This window comes from Thalassophryne amazonica, chromosome 6 (genome assembly GCF_902500255.1).
Source record: "Thalassophryne amazonica chromosome 6, fThaAma1.1, whole genome shotgun sequence".
Taxonomy (NCBI): Eukaryota; Metazoa; Chordata; class Actinopteri; order Batrachoidiformes; family Batrachoididae; genus Thalassophryne; species Thalassophryne amazonica.
The window spans coordinates 23,743,700-23,756,835 of record NC_047108.1 but is presented as its reverse complement, the minus strand read 5'-3'; the positions used below and the strand labels follow the sequence as shown (position 1 = coordinate 23,756,835).

General features: G+C 41.5%; 1 protein-coding gene across 3 annotated transcripts in view; it reads left to right on the top strand.

Moving 5' to 3' along the window:
* prkcz (protein kinase C, zeta) overlaps positions 1–13,136 on the top strand; it is a 595,716-nt gene that overhangs the window by 515,611 nt on the left and 66,969 nt on the right. For all 3 annotated transcript variants that reach the window (XM_034171897.1, XM_034171896.1, XM_034171898.1), the window contains one exon: positions 76–165. In XM_034171897.1, the coding sequence (XP_034027788.1) occupies positions 76–165 (90 nt within the window). The remainder of the gene's footprint in view (positions 1–75; positions 166–13,136) is intronic.

Sequence of the window (13,136 nt, the reverse complement as noted above, 5' to 3'; positions counted from 1 at the left end):
GGGCGTTTAGGACATTAATTTGGAAAAGCAGCTGCTCTTGTCAGTAGTCCTAATCAGCTGACTTTTTTCCAACAGGATCCTAAAGAGAGGCTGGGATGCCAGGTCCAGACAGGCTTCACAGATATCAAGTCACATACATTTTTCCGCAGTATAGACTGGGACCAGGTAAGAGCTGAGCTGGCTGGTAGTGACAAAACTCAAAATCCACACAAATATTAAACGTCTGGGGGTTCTTTTTTTTTTTTACCATGCCCTTATGTAATTCCCCTTTGAAGTTACTTGCATATAGTGAAATGTCAGTGTGTTGCATATCAAAATGTTCAGAACAATCTCACCTTTCCTAATGTGAGACATATATTTGTCTCAACCAGTGTGTAAAAGATATATAGTTTGGCTTCAAAGCTGAAAATGTGAAATTTGTTTTTAGAAATTCCTCATATTCCTCAAATCTTCAGTGAATATACATTTTTATTCATGTTGACAAACTGTTTTAGTGTTAGAAATGTGTTTACCAAAGTATTTTGTTTGCAAAAACTGTGTAATATATGAAAAAAGGTTTTAAACAATGTGTAATAAATTAAAAATTAAATGAAATAAAATGTGTCGTGCAGTGCAGGCAGCAGTGCCACCTGATAAAAAATGACGTGGCAGAGATCTGGTGGAGGGAAAGCCTTAATGTGTTTTTCAAGGGTGATTTTCTTAGTTTGAAAGACTAAATAAAACTAAATCGCATTTTCAGGCTGAAAAGACAGTTCTTTTAGAGTTTATGAGCATTTACTGGTGCATTTCAGAGAGGTCCATACACTGACAGATGCTTCAGAAAGTGCAGCCTCTCTCCATAGACTGTATATATACTGGACAAAGCCTATGTGACATCATCTATTGATTTTCTATAGAGACCAGGAACAGCCAAAATGACCTCCTTGTCTGGGCGTCACCATATTGAGAGCCCCACCCACACTGATTCACGATGAATTCATTAATATGTAAAAGGGCAGCGTGTGTGTGGCTCAGTGTATGACAAAAAAAAAAAAAAGCGTGAAACACGCCACTCACTTCATATCCAAAGCACCAGCTAACAGGCTAACCTAGGTTCGGGTGTTTATTAAATATTTTTGGAGGGGACTGCCTGATGGTTCGCCTAATGGTTTACTTTGGTGTGAACAGTAAACGTTATGAGCTGTGTATTTCCTCTAATCATGCATTAAGTGGATCTATAGTGAGGAAAACAAGTATTTGAACATCCTGCAATTTTGCAAGTTCTCCCACTTAGAAATCATGGAGGGGTCTGAATTTTTCATTTTAGGTGCATGTCCACTGTGAGAGACATAATCCCAAAAAAAAAAAAAAAAATCCGGAAATCACAATGTATGATTTTTTTAAATAATTTATTTGCATGTTACTGCTGCAAATAAGTATTTCAACACCTGCCAATCAGCAGAAATTCTGGCCCTCAAAGTCCACCTCCACTCCACTTATTATTCCAAATTAACAGCACCTATTTGAGGTTGTCAGCTGCATAAAGACACCTGTCCACCCCACACAATCAGTAAGACTCCAACTACTAACATGGCTAAGACCAAAGAGCTGTCCAAAGACACCAGAGACAAAATTGTAGACCTCCACAAGGCTGGAAAGGGCTACGGGGCAATTGCCAAGCAGCTTGGTGAAAAAAGATCAACTGTTGGAGCAATTATTAGAAAATGGAAGAAGCTAAACATGTCTGTCAATCTCCCTCGGACTGGGGCTCCATGCAAGATCCCACCTCGTGGCGTATCAGTGATCCTAAGAAAGGTGAGGAATCAGCCCAGAACTGCACGGGAGGAGCTGGTCAATGACCTGAAGAGAGCTGACACCACTGTTTCCAAGGTTACTGTGGGTAATACACTAAGATGTCATGGGTTAAGATCATGCATGGCACGGAAGGTTCCCCTGCTTAAATCAGCACATGTCCAGGCCCGTCTTAAGTTTGCCCATGACCATTTGGATGATCCAGGGGAGTCATGGGAGAAAGTTATGTGGTCAGATGAGACCAAAATAGAACTTTTTGGTCTTAATTCCACTCGCCGTGTTTGGAGGAAGAAGAATGCTGAGTACCATCCAAAAAACACCGGCCCTACTGTGAAGCATGAGGGGTGGAAGCATCATGCTTTGGGGGTGTTTTTCTGCACATGGGACAGGACGACTGCACTGTATTAAAGAGAGGATGACCGGGACCATGTATTGCGAGATTTTGGGGAACAACCTCCTTCCCTCAGTTACAGCATTGAAGATGGGTCGTGGATGGGTCTTCCAGCATGACAATGACCCGAAGCACACAGCCAGGATAACCAAGGAGTGGCTCCGTAAGAAGCATATCAAGGTTCTGGAATGGCCTAGCCAGTCTCCAGACCTAGTTTGGGGTTTTGTTTCTTGTTTCATTTGCACAGAAAGAGCAGTGGCATGGCCTGTGTTTGGCCACGCCACTGCTCAACTCCTATGTCGGATGTTTTACACTGTTTTTGCAATATGTGTGGTCATATCAGCTCAAATATCCCATGGATCTGCTTCTACTCTCCGGAGTTACAATCAAGACTCTCTTTTTCGTATCAAAGAGTCTATGGAATCTTTTTTTCAGCGACAGGGGAAGTATAAACAAACCTCCCCCCCCCCTCGTTTGTTTTCCAGACTCACCTGGGTGTTTGTTGCTGTCTGGAACACTGGGCAAAAAGAGGAGATTGAGGAAACGCGGATCCAGGTCTGGCGTCCAGGTCAAACGTAGACGGGTTTCGCGCTCCGGTTTTGCCCTCGTGAATCGCCGGGTCAGGTGTTTACGGATGATCCCTTTCCTTGATGTGCGTAGTAGCAGCGGTGAGCCCTCATCTCTGTCCTCCCAGATCACTGCGTCCAGCGTGCTGGAGCCACTGTCCCGTTGGAATTGTGATCGTTGGGATGCTTCGCCCTCTTGTCTTCCCTTGTGTACACCGGTAAACTATATGACTTTCCAGCTCAGCTGGAAACCATGTGACCGTATCACGTGCCTTTGTCTAATCCCGCTGGGTCCAGCCAGTACGGAGACTGTGACGTATCTCAGCTTGGTTTACTAAATGCCCGCTCCGTTGCAAATAAATCTTTCTCCCTAAACAAACTTTTTACCAGACGAAATTTGGATTTCCTGTTTATTACAGAGATGTGGCAGAAAGGAGGAGAGTTTATTCATCTAAATGAACTCTGCCCTGATGGATGCTCGGTTTTCGGAATGCCCCGCCCTTCTTGTCGAGGAGGAGGTCTTGCATTATTATACAGGAAAAAAATCATTTGCAAAGTTCTGAGTGCACAAATTTTTCCTTCATTTAAGTCTCAGATGTTTAAGATTGGTTCTTCTTGTCCTTTCTACTGCGTGTTTGTGTATCGCCCACCTGGCCCTGCTGCTGTCTTTTTAAAAGATTTTAGTGATTTCTTATCTTCAATTTTTAAGTTGGACAATGTTTTAATCCTCAGAGATTTTAACATTCATATTGATGACAGCACCTCCTGTCCAGCAATTTAACTTTTAACATTGACTGAAGCTTTTAATTTTAAGCAACATGTTTCAGGCCCAAAGCACCAGAAAGGCCACACCATTGACTTAGTTTTTTCATTGGGTCTTAATGTTGCCAACCTTTGCGTAGAGGATGTACACTTGAGTGATCATTTTTGTGTGTCATTTAAGTTGTTTTTCACTCCTGAGGTTGCACCGCCTCAGGTTAGATCTCAAAGGCGCATCATCACTGAAGATACCGCTGTCAGGTTTTCAGCCATGTTTGATGCTAATCTGCTCTTGGACTGTCCTGATGTGGGCAGCGTTGTTCACGGTTTTAATAGTTACTGTGAATCCATTTTGGATCAGGTTGCACCAGTTAAATCCAACCTGGTGACTAAGAAGACAGCTTGTCCTTGGCTTAATGATTCAATTCAAAATATGAAAAGACTTTGTCGAAAAACCGAGCGTCTGTGGAAGTCGACCAAGTCTGAGGTCCATAGACTGCACCTTAAGGAGCTGATGTCTTTGTTAAATGATTCAATAAAAAAGGCCAGATCAGAATACTTTCGTCAGCTGATAATCATGAATAAGAAAAAACCAAGTTCTGTTTGATACTATCAATTCTATTGTTTGTCCTGCGACAACTTCTATACCTGTTGTGTGCAAAGCTGACAGTAATACATTTCTTAAGTATAAGTATTTTATTGATAAAATTTTGGACATTAAGGCAAAATTTCCAGTGCCTTCTTCTTTTTGTGACTCAACTGTTGAGCCTGCATCCAAGTGGTCATTTTTCAAACCTGTAACGCAGGTTGATGTTGCTGCTGTGGTGTCAAAAATGAAGTTGTCCCCCTGTAAACTTTTTTCAAGAGTTTTTAGTGACATTTGCCCCTGGGTTACAAATATGATTAATGCCTCTCTCTCTACTGGTGTTTTTCCCAGCTTTATTAAACATGCTTTTGTGGAACCTCTTCTCAAAAAACATTATGATGTCTGCGGATTCTGGGAAATGCACTGTCCTTGTTCTGTTAGATCTTTCTGCGGCCTTTGACACAGTTGATCATAACATCTTATTAACAAGATTGCAGGACTTAGTCGGAATGTCAGGACCTGTCCTAGCGTGGTTCTCTTCCTATTTGTCGGGCAGGAGTTTCTGTGTCTCGGCTAATCAGATCCTGTCTGACTCTGCTGATCTGTTGTGCGGAGTACCCCAAGGATCGGTTTTGGGCCCCATTCTATTTTTACTTTATGTCCTTCCCTTAGGAAAGCTAATTCATGGATTTGATGATGTCTCTTATCATTTATTTGCTGATGACATCAAGCTGTACTGATCTTTTAATGTCTCTGAGGTTCACAAACTGACTTCTTTAACTAATTGCCTCATGCAGATAAAACAGTGGCTTGGGTCCAACTCTTTGCAGCTAAATTCAGCAAAAACTGAAGTGCTGGTCATTGCCCCCGATGAGGCGATCCCAGGGATCACTCAGCATCTAAGTGACCTGAGCTTGTTTGTTAAATCGAGTCTTAGAAACGTCGGTGTTATCTTTGACAAAGAAATGTCACTTGAGCATCACTTGAAACAGCTCACAAGGAATTGTTTCTATCAGTTGCGAAAAATATCGAAGCTTAGAAGTATTATGTCGAATGATGATCTTGAGTTGATTATCCACGCCTTTGTTTCCTCACGTTTAGACTACTGTAACAGCTTATTTTCTTGCCTACACCAAAAGGAGCTGTCTCGCTTGCAGCAGGCCCAGAATTCTGCAGCTAGGCTGTTAACTCGGACTAACAGGAGGAGCCACATTACTCCACTTTTAAAAGCCCTGCACTGGCTCCCTGTGCGATATCGTTTTAAACGTATCGTTTTAACTTTAAAATCCTCGTGCTGACTTTCAGAGCTCTGCATGGTCAGGCTCCCCCTTATATTAGAGACCTGTTGTGTCCCTACACTCCCTCTCTGAACCTGACGTCATTAGACCTGAATCTCCTCATGGTCCCTCGTACCCGTTTCAAGACCAGAGGAGGCCATCGCGCCAAGGCTCTGGAATGATCTCCCACTCTCTATTCACATACTTGCTTCTGTTGATGCATTCAAGAGTAGGCTCAAGACCAGGCCCGGCGCCAGAAAAAAAATATTAAGGGGGCGATAAGTTTATCACAAGGGGCGGGGTCGTGCCCCCCCCCCCCCCAAAAAAGTGCGCACCGGAGGGGACGTGCCTCTGAGCGTGCATAATGAATTGGGTGCGCTCCTAGAAAGCTCGTGTATTTAGGCTACACCGTTGTAAGAGACTGACTGAGTAAGAGTAAAGGTGATGACAGTATTTTTTTAATTACTATTTGAACGTATAGACCCTCGGTCAAGTGATCTCCTGCATACCACAAAACCAAACCAACAACTGATCTGAGAAACGACATGAGACAGTAGATTAACACCACATACAGCCCTCCATCACAAGCGCAAACACAGCACAATTGGGCATGACAGTCACACAATGGGTCAAAGATAAACCTTTCATGTTGATATACAGTGGTCCCTCGTTTATTGCGGGAGTTATGTTCTAAAAATAGCCCGCAATAGGCGAAATCCGCGAAGTAGACAGCATTATTTTTTACAATTATTATAGATGTTTTAAGGCTGTAAAACCCCTCACTACACACTTTATACACTTTTCTCAAACAGGCATGAACATTTTCTCACTTCTCTCTCTCAAAGTTCAAACCTTAGTAGAAAAATAAGACCAACCTGTTTTCAGGCCCAAACATTTTTTTTTTTTTTTGAGAAATAAAAATAGAACATTTTCCTATAAATAATTATGATGGCTTTTAGAACTAACGAATTTAACTTTAACAATCAACCTACGAGGTTGGACACATAAGAAATTATTAATAGTGACTGACCAGTATTTCACAGTTCCTCTGATCGCGCCTCTTCGTGGTGGCGCCGCTCTGCTGAAGGCCTCGCTGCAGGTGTCTTTTTCCGAGTGAAGAACAGAGTTATGGGTAGTTGTTGGCGCTCTTTTTTCTTCTGGGCGAGAAGATTCTTATAAACAGATACGCAGAACACAATGCGCGTACTCTCCCTTTGCGGTGCCGCAACAGGTGTCCCGTCATCTCGACAAAACACTGGCCTGCTTGATGAAGACGCAGAGCACAATGCGCTGTAAAAAAAAAAAAAAAAAAAAAGCATGCAAAATTGGACTAAAAAATCCGCGAAACTGCGAGGCGCTATATTTTCCAGTATTTCTTTTTCTTTCTTTTTTATTTTTATTTTTGATAACTCTCACATCTGAGTGGGCGAGGTTGATGACTTGAGGGGGCGTCGCCCCCCAACGCCCCCTCGTGGCGCCGGGTCCGCTCAAGACGCACTTGTTTCTCCAAGCATTTTAATCTACAGTGGAGGGAGCTGTTTATGACCATTATCTTTGCTTTTTTTTGCAGTGATTTAATGTGTACTTTTATGTATTTGATGTATTTTATTTTTAACTACCTTTTTTGTGCAGCACTTTGTGGCTCTCTGCCTGTGAAAAGTGCTATATAAATAAAATTTACTTTCTTACTTTACTTACTTACTTATTTTACTCATTTTATTTTCAGCTCTTTACTCTTCTTGATTTCTCACACTGGTTGTTCATTCCGCTGATTGTTTTAGTTTGTCTCCTTGTTAAGCTACTTGTCTTTCAGCTTCCCAATGCCAGATTGTCATGAGTCTTTTGCTAAGCCTTTTCACGTTAACTCTCCTTATGTTTTTCTGGTTCTCCTTCTTTAGTACTGGATAGTTACTTTTGTTTTATTGCCTAGCACCTTTTAGATGCATCTGCTCGCTTTGGATTGTTTACTCATGGAACAGTCTCGCCTCATGTTGTCTCTGGATTTTGTGTCCCTGGCGGACACTGTTGCCGAACTAACTCCTGCGTATGACCATTTCCTGGACTTTGTTTTACTCCGCATCTCTGTCATTCTCTGGGTTTGGGGCCCAGCTTGTACTTAAAACAGTTGCAGCTGTTCATATTGCTGTATGGATGTTGATATATCAGGGGTGTTTAATTCTACTCAAAGCAGATCAGCCACTATGAGGTCATTTTATGCTGTCCCTGAACCAAAGACAATTCCTAACAGCCATGTTGCAAGGATGATGTTTGTAAAGTCAAATTGAGGAAGAGATCAATGTCGACAGAGCTCCAGAGTCCACCCACAAAGGTCCCATGTAGCACAGTGGGACAACACTTTGACACAGCTGTGAGAGGTGGAGAAGCACCGCTCTCTGCCCTCAAACCAGAAACCTGTCTCCACATATGACAGGCCTGGCATACCCCTGTGCTGTTACCACACATTAATATTCATCAGATAGTTCCTTGGGGAACTGTGGGTTTTCTCTCTGAAGGTGTGACATATTGAACATAATTTCCCTGCTGTACTCTGTTACGCACTTTCTAGATTTCACAGTTCTTTACAACCAGAGACCTGTCAAGTTTAGGGATGGGTATAGAGAACCGGTTCCTTTCGGGTATTGTTAAGAAATTATTCGATCCACCGACCTCAATAACCTTTTTGCTTAATGATTCCCTTATTGGTCCTTCAGAGTGGCCGCTGTTTTTGGGGGTGTTTGTTAGGAAAATGATCATTTCTCTACATTGATTACAGACCCTGCAGCGGGTATGTAATCAACTTTTCTGCAGCGCGGCTTTGCTTTGAACCTTGAACCAATCGAAGCAGTGATTCGCAGATTGAAACAGTGCTTTGATCTGGTGCTTCGATCTGGTGCTTTTATTTCGCTTTATCTTAATTTTCCCCACTAAAACCCTAAAGAGAACCGATGCTAACGTGTTAGCATGTCTATGGCGTTTTCAGTGTTAAAGTTAGCATTAAGCTGTTCACATCTCAGCAGGTTGTGTGCATTTGTTTTCTGTATAATAATGGCTCAGCGTTTGTTGTTGTAAAAGAGTCAAATTGTATTTATTTTTATTTATTTTTATTCTAATTTATTATTATTATTAATATTATTTATTAATATTCTTATTTATTTATTTGTCTAATAGATTACAGTTTGTTCATGTAAATGGGGAATCTTCTTCACAGACTAAAGTTAATTATGGAGTTCCACAAGGTTCTGTGCTAGGACCAATTTTATTCACTTTATACATGCTTCCTTTGGGCAGTATTATTAGACGGTATTGCTTAAATTTTCATTGTTACGCAGCTTTATCTATCCATGAAGCCAGAGGATACGCACCAATTAGCTAAACTGCAGGATTGTCTTACAGACATAAAGACATGGATGACCTCTAATTTCCTGCTTTTAAACTCAGATAAAACTGAAGTTATTGTACTTGGCCCCACAAATCTTAGAAGCATGGTGTCTAACCAGATCGTTACTCTGGATGGCATTTCCCTGATCTCTAGTAATACTGTGAGAAATCTTGGAGTTATTTTTGATCAGGATATGTCATTCAAAGCGCATATTAAACAAATATGTAGGACTGCCTTTTTGCATTTACGCAATATCTCTAAAATCAGAAAGGTCTTGTCTCAGAGTGATGCTGAAAAACTAATTCATGCATTTATTTCCTCTAGGCTGGACTATTGTAATTCATTATTATCAGGTTGTCCTAAAAGTTCCCTAAAAAGCCTTCAGTTGGTTCAGAATGCTGTAGCTAGAGTACTGACGGGGACTAGCAGGAGAGAGCATATCTCACCCGTGTTGGCCTCCCTTCATTGGCTTCCTGTTAATGCTAGAATAGAATTTAAAATTCTTCTTCTTACTTATAAGGTTTTGAATAATCAGGTCCCATCTTATCTTAGGGACCTCGTAGTACCATATTACCCCATTAGAGCGCTTCGCTCTCAGACTGCGGGCTTACTTGTAGTTCCTAGGGTTTGTAAGAGTAGAATGGGAGGCAGAGCCTTCAGCTTTCAGGCTCCTCTCCTGTGGAACCAGCTCCCAATTCAGATCAGGGAGACAGATACCCTCTCTACTTTTAAGATTAGGCTTAAAACTTTCCTTTTCGCTAAGGCTTATAGTTAGGGCTGGATCGGGTGACCCTGGACCATCCCTTGGTTATGTTGCTTTAGACGTAGACTGTGTTTCATAATTATTGTATGGCCTTGCCTTGCAATGTGGAGCGCCTTGGGGCAACTGTTTGTTGTGATTTGGCGCTATACAAGAAAAAAGTTGATTGATTGATTGATTCATATACTAATAATAATAGCAGCAACAACAATAATAGTAAGAATAACTCATAATAACTAATAATGCTACAATACAATTTTAGAGAAAGAGACAAAAAGAACCTGATGAAACAAAACACAACCGAAAAGATAAAACCAACTAACAATTAAAATAAATAAATACATATAGAAAAAATAAGTGTTTCATGTGAACACCTAGTGACTCTTACACCTCCACTTCATCCCTGTTTTTCTTGCCTGCTCCCAGACCACCAATAACCAGTAAAAATGTATTTAAGCATAAAAAAATAATAATAATAATATAGCACCTTCAACTGCACCACAGACTAAAACACTTAAATGTGGTTTATTAAACATTAGGTCTGTTGTGAAAGTGTCGTGACGCGGACCCACAACAGGGGGCGTTAATGAACGGACAATGGATAAGCCAAAAAGTAACAATTTAATGTTGTGAATCGCACAACGAAGTACAGACAATAACAATATGGTGGAATGTCAATTATACACAAGGTGACGTGTGGGCAGGCTCGACGATAGAAGACGTCTGGCGAGAGAAGAGCTGGATCCCACACAGCTTCCACCACCAACGGATCTGAAGAACACCGGAGCCACCAAGCCCTGCGCCCCAGGTGGCCACTGTCTTCAGCAGTCAGACCTGGTACTGCTGGCAGAGAACAGAGACAGTACTGATGAGTGTGAGTTCGCACACTCAGTAATCCCACAGTCTGTACACTCGTGCAGCTCCCGAGATAACCACTTATCTGGGTGGGGTGGGAGGCGAAGCCATCGCAGTCCACACCAAACGCCAACTCAGCAGACAGGGTATCCGTCCCAGGAAAACGGCTGCAAAAAGAGATCAGACTAATACTCGAATTAAGGTTCAGCAGAGAATTACCTGATTGGTAGCTGATTTCTCGGCGGGGAGGTGGAGTTGCAGTCTGGCCTTTATGGTGGTGGTGATGTGTAGTGGATGAGTGACAGCTGGTACGGATGATGAGTGACAGCTGTCACTCCCGGTCGCTCCGACGCCCTCTCGTGCTGGAAGCCCGCACTTCAAGCAGGGCGCCATCTTGTGGTGGTGGGCCAGCAGTACCTCCTCTTCAGCGGCCCACACAACAAGGTCTCTCTCTTCTAAGTCCCTGTTAGTAAATGATATAATAATTGATCAACATATTGATTTATTCTGCTTTACAGAAACCTGGTTATAGCAGGATGAATATGTTAGTTTAAATGAGTCAACACCCCCGAGTCACACTAACTGCCAGAACGCTTGTAGCACGGGCCGAGGCGGAGGATTAGCAGCAGTCTTCCATTCCAGCTTATTAATTAATCCAAAACCCAGACAGAGCTTTAATTCATTTGAAAGCTTGACTCTTAGTCTTGTCCATCCAAATTGGAAGTCCCAAAAACCAGTTTTATTTGTTATTATCTATCGTCCACCTGGTCGTTACTGTGAGTTTCTCTTTGAATTTCAGACCTTTTGTCTGACTTAGTGCTTAGCTCAGATAAGATAATTATAGTGGGCGATTTTAACATCCACACAGATGCTGAGAATGACAGCCTTAACATGGCATTTAATCTATTATTAGACTCAATTGGCTTTGCTCAAAATGTAAATGAGTCCACCCACCACTTTAATCATATCTTAGATCTTGTTCTGACTTATGGTATGGAAATTGAAGACTTAACAGTATTCCCTGAAAACTCCCTTCTGTCTGATCATTTCTTAATAACATTTACATTTACTCTGATGGACTACCCAGCAGTGGGGAATAAGTTTCATTACACTAGAAGTCTTTCAGAAAGCGCTGTAACTAGGTTTAAAGATATGATTCCTTGTTTATGTTCTCTAATGCCATATACCAACACAGTGCAGAGTAGCTACCTAAACTCTGTGAGTGAGATAGAGTATCTCGTCAATAGTTTTACATCCTCATTGAAGACAACTTTGGATGCTGTAGCTCCTCTGAAAAAGAGAGCCTTAAATCGCTCTAGAAAATTGCTCTATAAAAAAGCCCTCCATAAAGCTAGGACATCTTACTACTCATCACTAATTGAAGAAAATAAGAACAACCCCAGGTTTCTTTTCAGCACTGTAGCCAGGCTGACAAAGAGTCAGAGCTCTATTGAGCCGAGTATTCCTTTAACTTTAACTAGTAATGACTTCATGACTTTCTTTGCTAATAAAATTTTAACTGTTAGAGAAAAAATTACTCATAACCATCCCAAAGACATATCGTTATCTTTGGCTGCTTTCAGTGATGCCGGTATTTGGTTAGACTCTTTCTCTCCGATTGTTCTGTCTGAGTTATTTTCATTAGTTACTTCCTCCAAACCATCAACATGTCTATTAGACCCCATTCCTACCAGGCTGCTCAAGGAAGCCCTACCATTAATTAATGCTTCGATCTTAAATATGATCAATCTATCTTTATTAGTTGGCTATGTACCACAGGCTTTTAAGGTGGCAGTAATTAAACCATTACTTAAAAAGCCATCACTTGACCCAGCTATCTTAGCTAAGCAAGACATGGATGACCTCTAATTTCCTGCTTTTAAACTCAGATAAAACTGAAGTTATTGTACTTGGCCCCACAAATCTTAGAAACATGGTGTCTAACCAGATCCTTACTCTGGATGGCATTACCCTGACCTCTAGTAATACTGGTAAGATTACCTCTAGTAATCTTGGAGTCATTTTCGATCAGGATATGTCATTCAATGCGCATATTAAACAAATATGTAGGACTGCTTTTTTGCATTTGCGCAATATCTCTAAAATTAGAAATGTCTTGTCTCAGAGTGATGCTGAAAAACTAATTCATGCATTTATTTCCTCTAGGCTGGACTATTGTAATTCATTATTATCAGGTTGTCCTAAAAGTTCCCTGAAAAGCCTTCAGTTAATTCAAAATGCTGCAGCTAGAGTACTGACGGGGACTAGAAGGAGAGAACATATTTCACCCATATTGGCCTCTCTTCATTGGCTTCCTGTTAATTCTAGAATAGAATTTAAAATTCTTCTTCTTACTTATAAGGTTTTGAATAATCAGGTCCCATGTTATCTTAGGGACCTCATAGTACCATATCACCCCAATAGAGCGCTTCGCTCTCAGACTGCAGGCTTACTTGTAGTTCCTAGGGTTTGTAAGAGTAGAAGGCTCCTCTCCTGTGGAAGCAGCTCCCAATTCAGATCAGGGAGACAGACACCCTCTCTACTTTTAAGATTAGGCTTAAAACTTTCCTTTTTGCTAAAGCTTATAGTTAGGGCTGGATCAGGTGACCCTGAACCAGCCCCTTAGTTATGCTGCTATAGACTTAGACTGCTGGGGGGTTCCCATGATGCACTGAGTGTTTCTTTCTCTTTTTGCTCTGTATGCACCACTCTGCATTTAATCATCAGTGATTGATCTCTGCTCCCCTCCACAGCATGTCTTTTTCCTGGTTC